Below are 14,274 nucleotides of genomic sequence, written 5' to 3' on the forward strand. Positions count from 1 at the left end.
CAAACTTATACTGTAGGCTATCTGAAATGGAAAAATAAATAGTTTACAACTATATTATAATTAAAATAAATAATCAAAATATCAGTTCACCCTTGGGACTGCTTACCTTGCCTACCATGACTGCACATCACTGATGCGATATAAACACAGCCACAAAAACAAAGTTAGCTCACTAACATACCTCTGACCAAGTGGTCGCTGCAGACTTGGGCATCAGCAGACTCTGCTCCTCCCGACCGCAGACGTAGGTTAAAAAATCCACTTTTTACAGCGTTCTGAGCTTTTTGCATTTCTTACCTCTGTGAACGACAATCTTCGATACTCTATAAAAAATGTTTTCCTTTTCTCGGTTAGAGCAACTGAAGCAGCCATAGACTCCACCAAACATGGGCATTTTGATCATTTCAGAAGGCAGATTCTCAAGTTTCCTGCTCTCCATCAGAATTTAGTGCTCTCGTTTGCAACAATGTGAGTGATGTCACGTGAATCAACAGAGCAGGCCATAGACATATACACCATACCTGTCAAGTTTTGGATTTGAAAATAAGGGAAATTTTCTGGCGCCCACTACCAGCCGTCCCACCACCCCAACAAGCTCCAGTATCCAGAGGTGGACAAGAAATCTAAAATACCCACTTGTCAACCACTTACTAAATACAATTATGTGATTAGAATCTAAAAGGTCGACCTTTATTAACATTGAAATGCTGTGAACAATCCTACTAGGGCTGAGCGATATGGACCAAAACTCATATCTCAATATATTTTCTCAAAATGGTGATATATGATATAAATCTCGATAATTTTATCAAATAAAATCTGACCAGAAAGACAATCTGGGTTAAATTTGCTGATGCAAAATGCCACATAGGGAATTTATTAACAAACAGCTGCACAATATATGCACTCATTAATCCATCTAACTGAGCTTTACATGCTGTTCTAAGAAGTAAAAGCAGTGACTCCTAAAACTAGTATTTTTATACATTATAAGCTATAATATATATATGAAATATTATAGTTTTCTATATCGCCAAAATAGAAAACTCGATACATCTTGAATCGCCCAGCCCTGATTCTTAAATTATAATTTGTTAATTTCACATTGCTTGTCTTTAAGTTAGACATTAACATTTTATTTTCATTATATATTTTCTTATAATTTCTCATGCTCATTCATGTGGTTCTCTGGTATTCACTAATGACTTATTAGACACATTTGTTGCAGAATTTACATTCTTTAATACTTTTTTAAAACAGTGTATATTTGTGGAGCTTGTGATTGGCTGATTTTTCATGGTGACTTACGGCGTTCCTTCCCCCGTGGTAGACGTTCAAATCTCAGTTATTAATCTAACAGAACGTGTAACTGTCACATCCTGCTGCTCTTTAGGAAGATAAACTTTGTCACATTTTACAACGTATTTACACCAGTTCTTTGTTTTTTTTTGCCAGAGCGTCTTCATTTATCATCTCTCTTCTGAGTTGTTTCTGGGTTTGTTGCCGCTGTCGGCACTAATCTCGCGAGAACTGTCACCTGAAATGGCCTGAGTGGCAGTTCAGTTTAGTAAGGCATCTTTTATTACTACAGTAAAATACGGGATATTTACAGGAAAATAATAATACGGGAAGATGGCGGGAAAGAGGGGTAAAATACGGGAGTTTCCCGACCAAAACGGGATACTTGACAGGTATGATATACACACTGATCCTAACAACAGCTCTAGGGTACGTTCAATAGCACAAATGTAGCAGACTCCCGTCCGCGTGCAGGATTTATTTTACTCTGTAACGGAATCTATTTCAAATGTCGCGAAGTACTGTTTCTTGAAACAAAATTTACTTAAGTAAAAGTAAAATTACAGATTTTAAAAAAGGACTTAAAAAAGTAGAAGTACACAAAAAAGCTACTCAATTACAGTAACGAGAGAAAATGTAATTCGTTACTGTCCACCAATGGTCATGGGGGTACGTAAATAAAGATTAAAAACAAAATGACAAACTTTGGAAACTAGTATATAAATGGAGCAGTCAGGAGCCTCCATGCATTGCCACATTTAACTATACCCTAGTGGTGACAGTGAAAAACATCTGTGTGTACCCTTTGTCAGACAAGACGAGCTGCGTTTTTCTGTTTTAAATTTAAATCATTGTGTGATATTTTGATATTTAAGGGAATCTATGGACAAGAGCTTCATGTTTTAAGCTCACCACACAGAGTTGACCCACAGACAGGGGGGCGGACTTTTACTTGACAGGAAAGGAGCAATGCTTAAGTTCCATTACTGATGAGCTGGAATTGAAACGTAATACATAAATAAAAAAATAAGAAAATGAAAAAATGGATGTTACGTAAAACATGCACATTATGAGATTAAAGGAGCCAGAGGTGGTGTAACAAATCTACTGGTGCTCCTTGTTTCTTGTGATCAACTTCCGTGTGTGTTGACGGCTGCCGTAGCGGTATTAAAAGGTGCAAAATAAATATTTTTACTGCCCTCAAAACAGCAGTAATTATTTTTGCAAAAGTGTCAAAGTTCTAACATCTATTGTTCCTCACAGTCGATAGTCACCAGTTAAGTTGGATACTATTTAGGCCATAACACTGTGTGGTAAAGTTGGCACGACATTCAGATTTCCAGCATCAATAACTCTTTAACAAAACATCATCGACACACAAATTACACCTCTTCACCATCAGTGTGAGGTGGGACAACATCCTATAAGATCATTTTATCAAACGCAGCAGAGTAAAAGTCCTCCCCCATCTGTGGGTCCACTCTGTGAGGTGAGAATAAAACATGAATCTCTCATCCATAGTTTCCCTTAAATATCCAAATATCTCGCAAACAAAACAAGATTTAATTTTAAAACAGAAAAAACTGCTTGTCTAATTTTTGATTTTTCTGTGTTTCTGTTTGGGGTTAAAGCCAGTGAAACAAAATAACCATGCTATTTATTTATTTAGTTTTGAAAAGGAATAACCAAAGAACAAAGGGTACACAGATTGAAAGAGCCTAACATGCTGTCAAGACATTGATGGAATTTGCTACCACGTAGGCCCCTACTTGTGTGAAAGTGGATTTTTTACTTTTTTACTAACATGTAAAATATATATATATGTATTATATACAGAAAAACACTTTGCCTGGAGAAAGATGTAAGTCTCAGACTCTCTGAAATTCAGCCAACGACTGCAGTTATGTGCATCCACTCAACCTCATCCTTCCCAATAAAGTGGTAGTGACTTGTTTCAGGGTGATGAATATGTTGTATTACTGGTATATGTTAAATCAATACATGTTTTGTAGATTTCTTTTTTTTTTTTTTAATATATTTTTTCATGCTGAAAATGCCAGGAGGCTAATTTATGAAATAAATCAAGTGATAATTCTGAATACGATGTTTTCTTGTGCTTACAGTCTACCACTACTATACTTTAATTCAAAGACAAATTTCACTGTAGGCCTAGTTTGTATATGACATTTCATTATTATGTTTTTAAGTGTTCAGGAGTACATGGCTTCAGGTTAAATGAAAGAAGGGGTATGGAGCTGTGAAAAGTTTGGAAACCACTGTTTCAGAGGATTCATTTCTAATGTTTCTATAGAATTGAACCCTCTTAGAATATTCTCTCTATTTGTGGTGGATACAGAAAGCTTCCAAGGCCAGATGTGGCCCAGTAGCAGATGTTTATGTAAACATGCCCTACACACAATGCTAAAAACAGGCCTCTCGATGCAATAAAACACTTCAGACAGATGTTCCTTATAGTTTATTTGATAGCATTTATTTCATCCAGTATGTGTGCTTCTCAAAAGTACACTTTCACTGCCACACAGACTACAATCCACTGCTACTCTGTGTTTGTGTGGTTGTTGTGTGGGTCGGCGCATTGTCCCATCAAATCACACCTGTACAATCCCCTTATTGCTTTTTTTTTTTTTTTTTTAACCCTGCCCTGTAGTTCCTGTCTCAAATGCAGAAAAAATAGATATCCATTGATTAATATAGCAAAGCCATCAAAATGTTGTCCTCAGAAGGTTGTGAATCCTCATTAGAAGTAATTGAACCAGTCATTGCCATCATGTCTGCTCGAGCATTGTGTGATTTAAAAAAAAAAAAAAAAAAAAAAAATCTTGTTCCTGCACCGAGACCAAAATACAAAGATTATACGATGAAAAATCATGGACACGTTACAAAGTCTGTACAAACACACAGTGATGATGTACATTGCCTTGTGATCTGGTTGATGTCACCTGTTACAGTCTGAAATGAACAGATACTGTATATAAATAGGTTAAAAGAAAAATTAAACAAGTACCTAGTCAAAAATTTGTCTACAACCTTAGATTATTTGTAGTTATTCAATTCAACTTTATTTATATGACGCAAATTACAACAATAGTCATCTCGTAGCGTTTATCGAAATATAAAATTCTTAAGAAAAAAGCCAACATATCCAAATGCACTAAATCAGTTAAAAGCAGCCCAGCCTTTGGCTTCAACAAAAACATTTGTTTTCAGCAGCAAAGAAAACCGAATCTACGATTGCAATTTGAGTTTTCAATACTATACAGAATCATAAACCATGTGTAGAGCAGGAGTAAAGAGTGATTTAAAGACATAACATGTTGCATGATGTTCCTAATCTGGGTCATTTGTGATAAATTCCCCAACAGCCCACTTTTTGGCCTGAATCCTTCGACTGTCAGGTTTTCCAATTTGTTGTAATGGTGCAGATAGAGTCGAGTGTATTAGAAGCTCCAATAAACAACCTTTAATAACATTCTGATCACAATCTGTGTTTACTTTGATGTTTGCTGGTGTACCAAACACTGAATTCAAGTACTTGTGTGCTTAATAGGTCGAGGAAAGCAAGGTGTTTATGAATGAATTAGCAATGAAGGGGAAAATCCACACAGGCTTTTTTTTTTTTTCCTTTTTCCCTGAGGAAAGGCAACTTTGATTCTGCTGCTTATCTACCACCAGAGCATTGTGTGCATCACTGATTTACTAACCTATTATCGTGGGTCAGCAAAACACAGCAAAAAGTAAGAAAAGTGTAATTTTGGCAAGAAAGTCAAAGAACTTAATCGAAATGAGTTACTATTGCAACTTTATAGTCATGGAGAAGAAATAGAAAATGACAATGACAAACACTTTTTTTTCACACCAGGGATAAAATATGTAAACACATGCTATGGACTGATTTGTAAACAAGTGTTTACAAATCTACGGCCGTGAAACGTCTTCGTGCCAAATAGCACGTACCACGTTTGCAAGAATTTAGTCAAATGAAAAGTAAAACAAATGAAATTGTGCAACGTATAACTGTTGAATTGCCTTTGAAACGATATATCACATGACTATGTACTGCAAAATTTAAAAATTACCGTAAATTACCCCATATACGGAGCACATACGGAGTAATGGGCCCCATTCATGTATTGGTATGTGTCAATGATTCGGTACCACTAACTGTCGCAATATTTGACTAGCTTGTGTCACCCATCATATTATTTACCTCCGAGGGTTGGGGTTAATTATAATTGTAATTTTGAAAATCTGTTGCTGTTGTAATTGTAATGCAATTGTAATTGAGTTTAGATAATTGACTGTAATTGTACAGTAATTTCTATGAAAACTGTTTAACGCAAAAATGGGGAAGCAGTTTTTTTTTTTTTTTTTTTTGTATTTTACAGTTGATTTAGGACCTGTTATCATGACAGATGCTAACACAAGAGGAAGGTTAACTTTTATTAGGTGAATAATTCCAGGCTCAGTAATTGTGATGAATTGTAATTGAACATGGGTAATTGAAGACATAATTGTAACCTAAAATTGTAATTGACCACAACCCTGTTTGCCGCTAATGGATTTTCCCTAATGTGACTGATCTCTAAAGTGACTTTACGGTAAAGTGAAGTTTCTCCTTGTTTGAGATTGAATACAGAAGAACACATCATAAAATCCGTTAAGTGCGTAAAAAAAAATGAGCCACCGCTATTTTTCTTTATTGCTCCCTCTCAAAAACCATTAACTTTCAAAGCCTCCTTGTCTAATTCCCAGCTGATTGATGCACATTATGCTAAAGATAATGCTAAGTGAAGTAGCCTGGGAGCAAATCCCTTTGAAGAATAAACAGTTGTCAGGTGAAAGTCCTGTTGACTCGCCTGTTTTTTTTTTTAGTTTTTTGTAAATTGAAAGATTACATGGTCTTCAGTGTGCTGAAAGTATTTGATGACCTAAAGGATTACAAATGCCCCTGCTCACTTCCATTACATAATTGCAAAAGCTGCAAAAACATCTTTTCCAGACTTTGAAAAAAAAAAGTGGAAAATATACAGAAAATCATGCAAATTATTGCTGCCTTCAAACAGTGACAGATCTAATTGATATAATTCGCCCTTGCACCCCTTATATGAACCCCTGAGATTGGATAATGGCAGTCTAATACTGCTGATTCTCCCTAAGCTGACCTTTGCCTTCACGTACCACCCGTCTCCGCTTTACCCTACGACCCTAGGAAGCATAAGGAATACGACGGGACACAACCAAGCACCATCTGTTACACTGAAAGATGTACCTTGTATCCTCTCAGTCGATATTACTCTGAAAACCCTCAAAATCAAGGAAGAAATCTGGCAAAAAAAACAACTTTATGGGAGACATGGGAGATGCCAGATTGACAATCAGTGTTTCTGTGACTACGCATCAATAGTAATCAAACCTCTCCTAATACGTACCCATCTGTCTGCTAACATACCTAAACTCAGCTTTTGTTTTCTAACTATAAAGTAAAATCATTTCAAGATTCTGGCTAATGGTGCAACACTCTCTATACGGGTGAGTATGTTTTTGATGATTGTGAGTTTGATTTAATGATCGATGTGAGCCAAAGCCTGAAAGCTTTGCTTGTTTTTACATTCCTCAGCCCGTAGGAACCTCTGCCCACAAAGATAAAGAGATTTTACCATAACAACATGACTCATCAGAATATGTTAACATCAAAATCTATTCTTGGATAAATTCAGTGACGGTGAAAAGGTTTTTAAACAGACCTTGAGTCTTATAGGTATCTTTGATAGTCATTTTTTCCTTTTGAAACTGCATTTTAATAGCAAAATATCCCAGCTTAATAATCACCAGATCAGTACAAAAGCCTTAAAATCAATTGCTTCCAAAAGGAAAATAAGTAACCTTGTTAAACAAGACAAGTCCTTGATTTGTAAACTACTTGGTAATAAAACTTTTTTCTGATAACATTTCTGAAATATTATTTTAGATCTAATGTAATTTATTAGAATTACAGTAACCCCTTTGGAACACATTTCATTGATGATATACATTTTACAATATTAACAGCTGTTTCTTTTAACTTTTTTCCAGCTGCAAAATATTGTTAAAAAGCCCTAAAATTGCAATAAAACTGCCGTGAAACAATCAGTCGTCTGATAAGTAATTCAAATAGCTGGAAAAAACAGTTGTATTTTAACACTTGAGTAAACCATCTTAAGATCTCATTTGTACGCCACATGCATACACTAAAAATAATAAATATGCCTCCCTTATTGCTCCTGTCATGGTGGCAATGTTTTCCCCGGCGTTAGTTAGTCCGTCCTTCGGTTTGTTAGCAGGATGTCTAAAAACAGTTCTAAAAAGATTTAAATTCAATTTGGTGAGCTGCAGACAATGTCACAACTTTGATTTTGAAGATGATTCAGAAGGTACAGCCGATACAGTATCCAAAATAAGCCATATCATATACATAGCCGTATCTCTTCTATCAAACTACAAAAATGGCCGAGCAGGGTGGAGCTGAACCTGGAGAGGGGGCGGGGTATGAAGTGTCTCATTTGCATTTAAAGAGACAGCACCAAAACGAGTTGCTCTTAGAAGCACATCAGAAAAAGGGTAGAAAAGGGGCCTGTGGAGCTATAATAATGAGGAATTCAGACCCAAGCATTGCAGTTCCGCTTTATATAGACCACAACTGTATGATTTATATGTAAAAAGGAAGGATTTAAAACCATGATATGTCCCCTTTAAGCACTGAGCCACACTATCATTAATTTGCACTTTATATGCTAAAGTACTGTTAGCATTGCTTCACATAGGTTGTTGCTATACATCTAATTTAATTATCAATTTCAGGGTTGTTTTTGTATGTTTGTCTCTCATCAATGAGTTCTCCATCAGACTCGCTATATTGTTATCACATCGTGAAAGATGTCGTGGTTTGGTGCATGCTGGTAAAATATTCAATAATACAGCTGTGTGTCATGTTCTGCGTGCTGCTGTACCTTATTTAAGTGACTACTGAGAGCTGTAAAACAGCACAGAGCATGATCAATGTCCACCTCTGTGTGTGATAGCCTGTGAAGGTCAAGGGCTTACAGACATGTCTTGTTAAATTAGGTTTCTGTGGCTGAGTGCTGTGACTGGCTCAGCTGTGGAATCTGGGGTCTATGTTAGTGATGAGCTACAGACCACCATGAAGAAGCAAATCACTGCTACTTTCCTCTGTGACTTTAGTGCTGCTTTTTTCTCCTGTGTGGAAAGTGTTCCCCAGCACGCTATATTTACCAACTGGTGCATTCCAACTGGGTGGTTCAGATTCAAATCTGAAGCTGTACACCAGGGTTGGGGTCAATTACATTTTTCAGTTACAGTTACGTTTTCAAATACCCATGTTCAATTACAATTAAATTACAATAAGAGTGACCAGTGTTTTTTCAATTATAATTATTTTTTATCCTCAGATGGTCAATTATAATTGCATTCTCAATTGCTCAAGTTCAATTAAAATTAATCACAATTACTGAGCCTGAAATAAATAACTAATAAAAGTTAACCTTCCTCTTGTGTTTCTATTAGCATCTCTTATGATAACGGGTCCTAAATCAGCTGTAAAATACAATAAAAACAAACATCTAACATCTTATTTCTTTCTTATCTATTGGTTACCGTGCAGGCTTCCTAATCAATGAAAATATAGGTTTTAATATTTTTGCAATGGGCATCTGAGCCTTTTTTGTGTCGGTATACCCCTCGGATTTCAATTTATTTATTTTTTTTTTTAAATGGTAAAATGTGGGAAAGCTTGATATGAAACATATTTTAATAATTAACTACATATGTGGAGAACAATACATAGAACTGTAACATGGTTCCTCAGTTATGTGTTAATTTGTAATTTTTTTCATTATTATATAAAATCGATTTTAATAGAATTTAATGGCAATTACAGTTACAAAGTCAATTATCTTAACACAATTACAATATAGTTCTGATTGTTATTATTTTTAAATGACAAAATTACATTTATAATTGATCCCAACCCTCGTGGCCACATTTAAAATATATGTATATAATGTAGCTAGGATGATCAGACGTGAGTTAATATAAGTATATCAGCATGCTAAACTGAATATTGAGGTTTATGGAGCCTTTGCAAAAAAGTGGGCTGCTGTAGGCAAGTCGACTCTTAAAGGTGCAGTCTGCAAGTCTTATAAAAGTGACTTTTTGTTATATTTGCTAAAGGTGTCACTGTGTAAGGACAGCTTTACATTAAACTTGTAGTTTGTGTAAAAAAAAGCCAGGCTCATTGAGTCCCCCTGCTGCTCCTGCAGCCTTTGGAAGATTGCCAAAATGCACCGCGACTGAGCAAAAAGAACCAATCAGAGCCAGGATTACGTTTGATGGGCTGTCTGACAGCTGTTGCTCACAGTCCCCGCCCCCTTCCCAGGGCTGAAGCACTGTTTTTTTTTTACAGTGTATGGAATTAGCGACTTTTCTGCTTGAAAGGTAATTACTGCTGCTTGATTTCCATTATGTTTGATTTGTAGTTGTTACAGTAGAACTCTGTAGTGCATGTGTTCATGTGCACGCAGCAACCTCCGTGTGAGCTGCTGTAAGTGACAGTGTTGTTGCTGAGAAGCGCTGCAGTAATATGCTTTTAACAGAGCATGTTATATTACTGTGATGTTGTTGCCTTGCTAACGTTAGCTTGTTAGCTCCTCTGAGGGAGGGACTTTGAAAAGTTTGGATGCAGGGCAAGAGAGCAGCGGGGAGGGAGGGGGAGAGAGGGATCTGAAAGTCGCTGACTGCACCTTTAAGAGTAAAAATGCTCTTCCTGGTCGATTCTTTGGCCGGTGTTCATTCTGTGTCTTGTTAAAGAAAGTATTGACAGTAGAAATGGCTGCTGATGGAAAGGTTCATTGACTCTTTCGGTTTTGAGCAAAAAGGCTTTCAGTGCATATGCCTTAGCTACAGGAATCACAGGAACATTGACACGTGTGCATACATTCAATATCTCACGCTCAGAATTACCCTTTCATCAGAATATATGTCTGTATCAACCATGTTGCAGCTACAGCAGCAGAAATGACATTTTATCAGAAAAAATAAAGCAGAATTTGTTTTGCACTTCTTTGAAGTATTTCAGCATGTGGCATTGGCTGTACTGTATTTCGACTAACAATTCAGTTTCAAGGCTCATTAATCACTGATTAACTGTTCCACAGCCACAAGCAGTTGTGTATTCATTGGAAGTCCTGTTATTAGATAAAAGGGCAAAAAATAGGAAAAAGTCTTGGCTTGCGTTTGCCCGTCCCATCGATTCACACCTATAACGTTCACACTTTAACAGTTGCTCACAGTCAGGGAGACAAACAGCACATGCTTTTTACACACATTAGCGGCATGAGCTTGGAAGACAAAGTGAGCTTGTAAGGACATTTCTGAGGGCTCTAAATAAAAGCTAGACGCTCACATCGAGTACACCTCAATACTGAGATGGAGGGTAGCCGTCTGAACTCTTTACTTCAGAAAAAATGTATTGAATAAAAATCAGAGGGCCAGGAGGAAGTGGATGTTTATCGCACAGGAAAAAAATCTTTTTGGTTTCCAAAAAAAAAAAAAAAAAATCTTCTCAATCCTTCTCTGTTCCTCATAGTGTTTAAAATTTTACACAGAGAGTATATAGTACAATCTAATAGATACTTTTAAGGATCAACAATATGCGATCCTAAATGAGACGATACAAAAGTCAGCCTGTCTTGAAGCACATAGTTTTGCTACAAAATGGATAAATTGTTTTAAAACACACAGAAAAAACTTTGTACATGCAGGTAATAGTGCATAGATTCCTGCTGGAAAAAAAATACATCATTATGTAGCATCTAAAATATGATGTGATTTGGCATAGTTACGGAAATAAAACAGCTCTCTAAAATAAATAGTTTCACACCCTCCTATTCCCTTACGGAACTTATAATATACATCTATACACCATGATTAAAAAAACTAAACAGACTTTCTGAGTTCTGAATGAGTGAATTTTCAATCACAGTTTATATAAAATCTTGATCAAATGAAAGGTGGACCACAGTGACGTCTGAAGACAGAAAAAAGCCACAGATAGACAGTTCACAATGTCATTATTGAGGACTTGAGGAGGGTGTGAATAATCCTCACAAATTGGATGGGAGTTTGGAGTGGACTATTTGAGGTTCTAAATCTGATGAATAGGCAGCAGAACCCGGACGCGGAGGCAAGGCTGGGGAGGCCCCTTGGGATGGAATCTGCGGAGGGAGCCCTGGAGACATTGGGATTGGAGGAGTCATGTGGCCTGGTATTGAGGTACATGATTTGGGCACAAGAGGAGGAGAAGAAAAAGGCGATGGATAATAACCAGTCTCTACAAATGAGTGAGTAGATTGTTGGCCCAAAACCTGGGCCAACTCTTGGGGCAGAGATGGGTGTGAACTGGATAAAAGCTTCAAGTCTTCCGAAAAACGTCCCAGGGGGGAATCTTTCCCTGCTGTGTGTGGCTGGCTAGGAAGCTGCGAAGTGAAAGAGGACTGAGGCATTAGTAAAGAACTATGGGATCCTGTAGCACTGGAAGGGTCACTGTAATGGAAAGTCCTGCTTGCCACTGGACTTTGAATAGTGGGACTGGGCACTACTGGGGTAAGGCATGGAGAGACATTTGCTGAACCATATTGCGCCAAGGATGCCAAGGCGGACCTCTCCAGGGACACCTGGTGAGGAAAGCAGCCAGATTGGAGCCCTGCCAGGCTGAACTTCCTTAGGGAAGAAGGGGAGCCCTCAGTGGGCGGTTGACAGTGCGAGCCTCTGTTTGAGGATGGGGAACCTAGGGGGGGGGGCTGGAAAAGGTGTAATCCACTGTTTGTCCTGCATCCTCCTGAAAACAGCTGTGCAGGAGCTCCCTGGGAAGGCTTGGCGAGTGGCTGGTTTTGAAGAAGTGGAGAGTTTGATGAAACTGTTTGTAAAGAACTCTGACAATTGGAAGAACTAGTAACTCCAGCAGTAATTCCAACACTGGTCACTCTACCAGGGAGTGGTGTAAACCCTGCTGTATGGCTCCCTCCTGTCCCACCTCCTGCTCCTCCATTGTAACCTCCAATCACCCCTCCTCCTGTCACAATTAACCCCCCTCCCGTATTGCTAGATGTTGATTCACTGGAAGCTCTTCCTAAAGACCCTCTAGAGGTACCTGCTAAATCGCCAAACACTCCTCCAAACACACCCCTTGTGGGACCAGATCCATCAGAACACTTTGCTAATAATCCTCCAGTGGTTGTCAGGACCAGTGATTCTCCAATCCTCGATCCATCCATAGATGATCCTCTTAAAATATCTTTTATTGATCTCCTCGCTGTATCTGATGCTGATATGCTTGCTAGCCTACCACAGCTAGCCCCCACTGATGCTTTAGAGACATCTACAAATGTTTCCCCTGAGATCCCTTCAACTGGTCCTCCAGTACCACCAACCAACCCAAAGTTGCTTTGAGGATTTCCCTCTGTAATCCCAGTTGTAAAGTCCTCTCCAGCCCAAGCAGCATCCCCCCCAGTTACTCCTTCAACTGAACCTCCAACTACTCCACCTGAAGACCATTCTGAAGCACCAACTGCACCTCCACCAAGCCCTGACCCCATGCTTCCACATAAAGATTCTTGGTGAAAGAGGTGTGAGATAGGTGGGGTGCTTGAGCAAAATGATTGTTGATCTTGTGGTTGTGGATGGAGCTGGGCCCTACTAGATGAGGGTGAACCTGAGGATGAATATGTACTAAAGGGGAAGAGTGAGGCACCTACTCCAACTGACCCAGATCCACCTGGTCCTTGCTGTGCTCCGCTACCTGAGGCATTTTGGCTTGAGCCTGCTGCCCCGAAACCTGATGTCATATGATGAGCCCGAAAAGCGGCCAACAAAGGTATGTCCACTCCAGTATGCCCTTTAGAAGGTGTGCTAGTAGGAGAGTTCCCAGCAGAACCAGATGTTGTAGATGGGGGAACAAATGCATGAAACTTTTTAAATCGCCCCGGAGGATCCTTCAGGGAACCGAGAACAGAAACTGGAGGTCTAAAGAGGGTGGGTGGAAGGTGAGGATGATGGGTCAATGCGATGGCTACCGAGGTAGTAGCAGCTGCTGCCTGTAGAGGGGCCTGGATCAATGGGGCCCAGATGACTGGGGTGGGTGAGGGAGGTGTCTGTGGTGGGACGTTTTGTAGAAGGTGAGCACAGGTGGCCATGTCCCTGTCGTGCTGGACGATCTGCTGAATGATTTCATTCTCCTGGTAGTTCAGTACACCAGAGCTGAGGTCATGTTGCACTTTGTGCTGAAGAATGGAGTTTTTCTTGCCTTTAATGAATGAATGAAACAGAAGAAAAAGAAAAGCAAATGAGTATCAAGAGACAGTTAACATTGAGTGCTTCAGAACCATCATGTTATCCAACAAGCTGTTCCGGAGAAGAAAGTGGAGCAACTAAAAAAGATAAAAAAGCAAGAAGTGGGAAAATCTAAAACAGGAATTCACAAAGGAGTAAAAGGTAGAAAGCTTTGAGATAGAGAGAGGGAGCGTGTAAAAGAGCTGAGAAGAACAGAGATAAAACAAGGAATGTGTGGCGATAACTACTCTGAGACAGAAGATCAGATGTATGACAGGCCTGAAGGTGGTGCAAGTTAAACTAACTATACAGTATGTGTTCAATCAAGTAACAAGGACAAAAGGAAAGGTAAACATGATACCTCATGGTATAAGTGTACTCTGGGATCAAATCTGAGCTGCTCTGAGATCCAGGCCACTCTCTTCTTTATCCTGTTTTGACTCTTCAATCAAGAGAAATATCTCAACACTCATGGCCATGTGGAACTATGCAAAACTGCATCTAAAAAAATGCTTAACACATAGTCTGTTTCCTAAACCAACACACGTTAGCTCTGTTCAAGGTGAAAAAGAC

General features: G+C 38.6%; 1 protein-coding gene across 1 annotated transcript in view; it reads right to left on the minus strand.

The window, feature by feature from the left end:
* Window positions 1-11,913: 11,913 nt before the first annotated feature.
* Window positions 11,914-14,274, minus strand: part of LOC114459507 (potassium/sodium hyperpolarization-activated cyclic nucleotide-gated channel 3-like) — a 123,689-nt gene continuing 121,328 nt past the window's right edge. Inside the window, exons 8-9 of the mRNA XM_028441737.1 lie at window positions 12,524-13,675; window positions 11,914-12,047 (exon numbers count right to left, since the gene is read on the minus strand). Coding sequence (XP_028297538.1) covers window positions 11,914-12,047; window positions 12,524-13,675 — 1,286 coding nt within the window. The remainder of the gene's footprint in view (window positions 12,048-12,523; window positions 13,676-14,274) is intronic.

The sequence above is a fragment of the Gouania willdenowi genome, chromosome 3 (genome assembly GCF_900634775.1).
Source record: "Gouania willdenowi chromosome 3, fGouWil2.1, whole genome shotgun sequence".
In the NCBI taxonomy this organism is placed as follows: Eukaryota; Metazoa; Chordata; class Actinopteri; order Blenniiformes; family Gobiesocidae; genus Gouania; species Gouania willdenowi.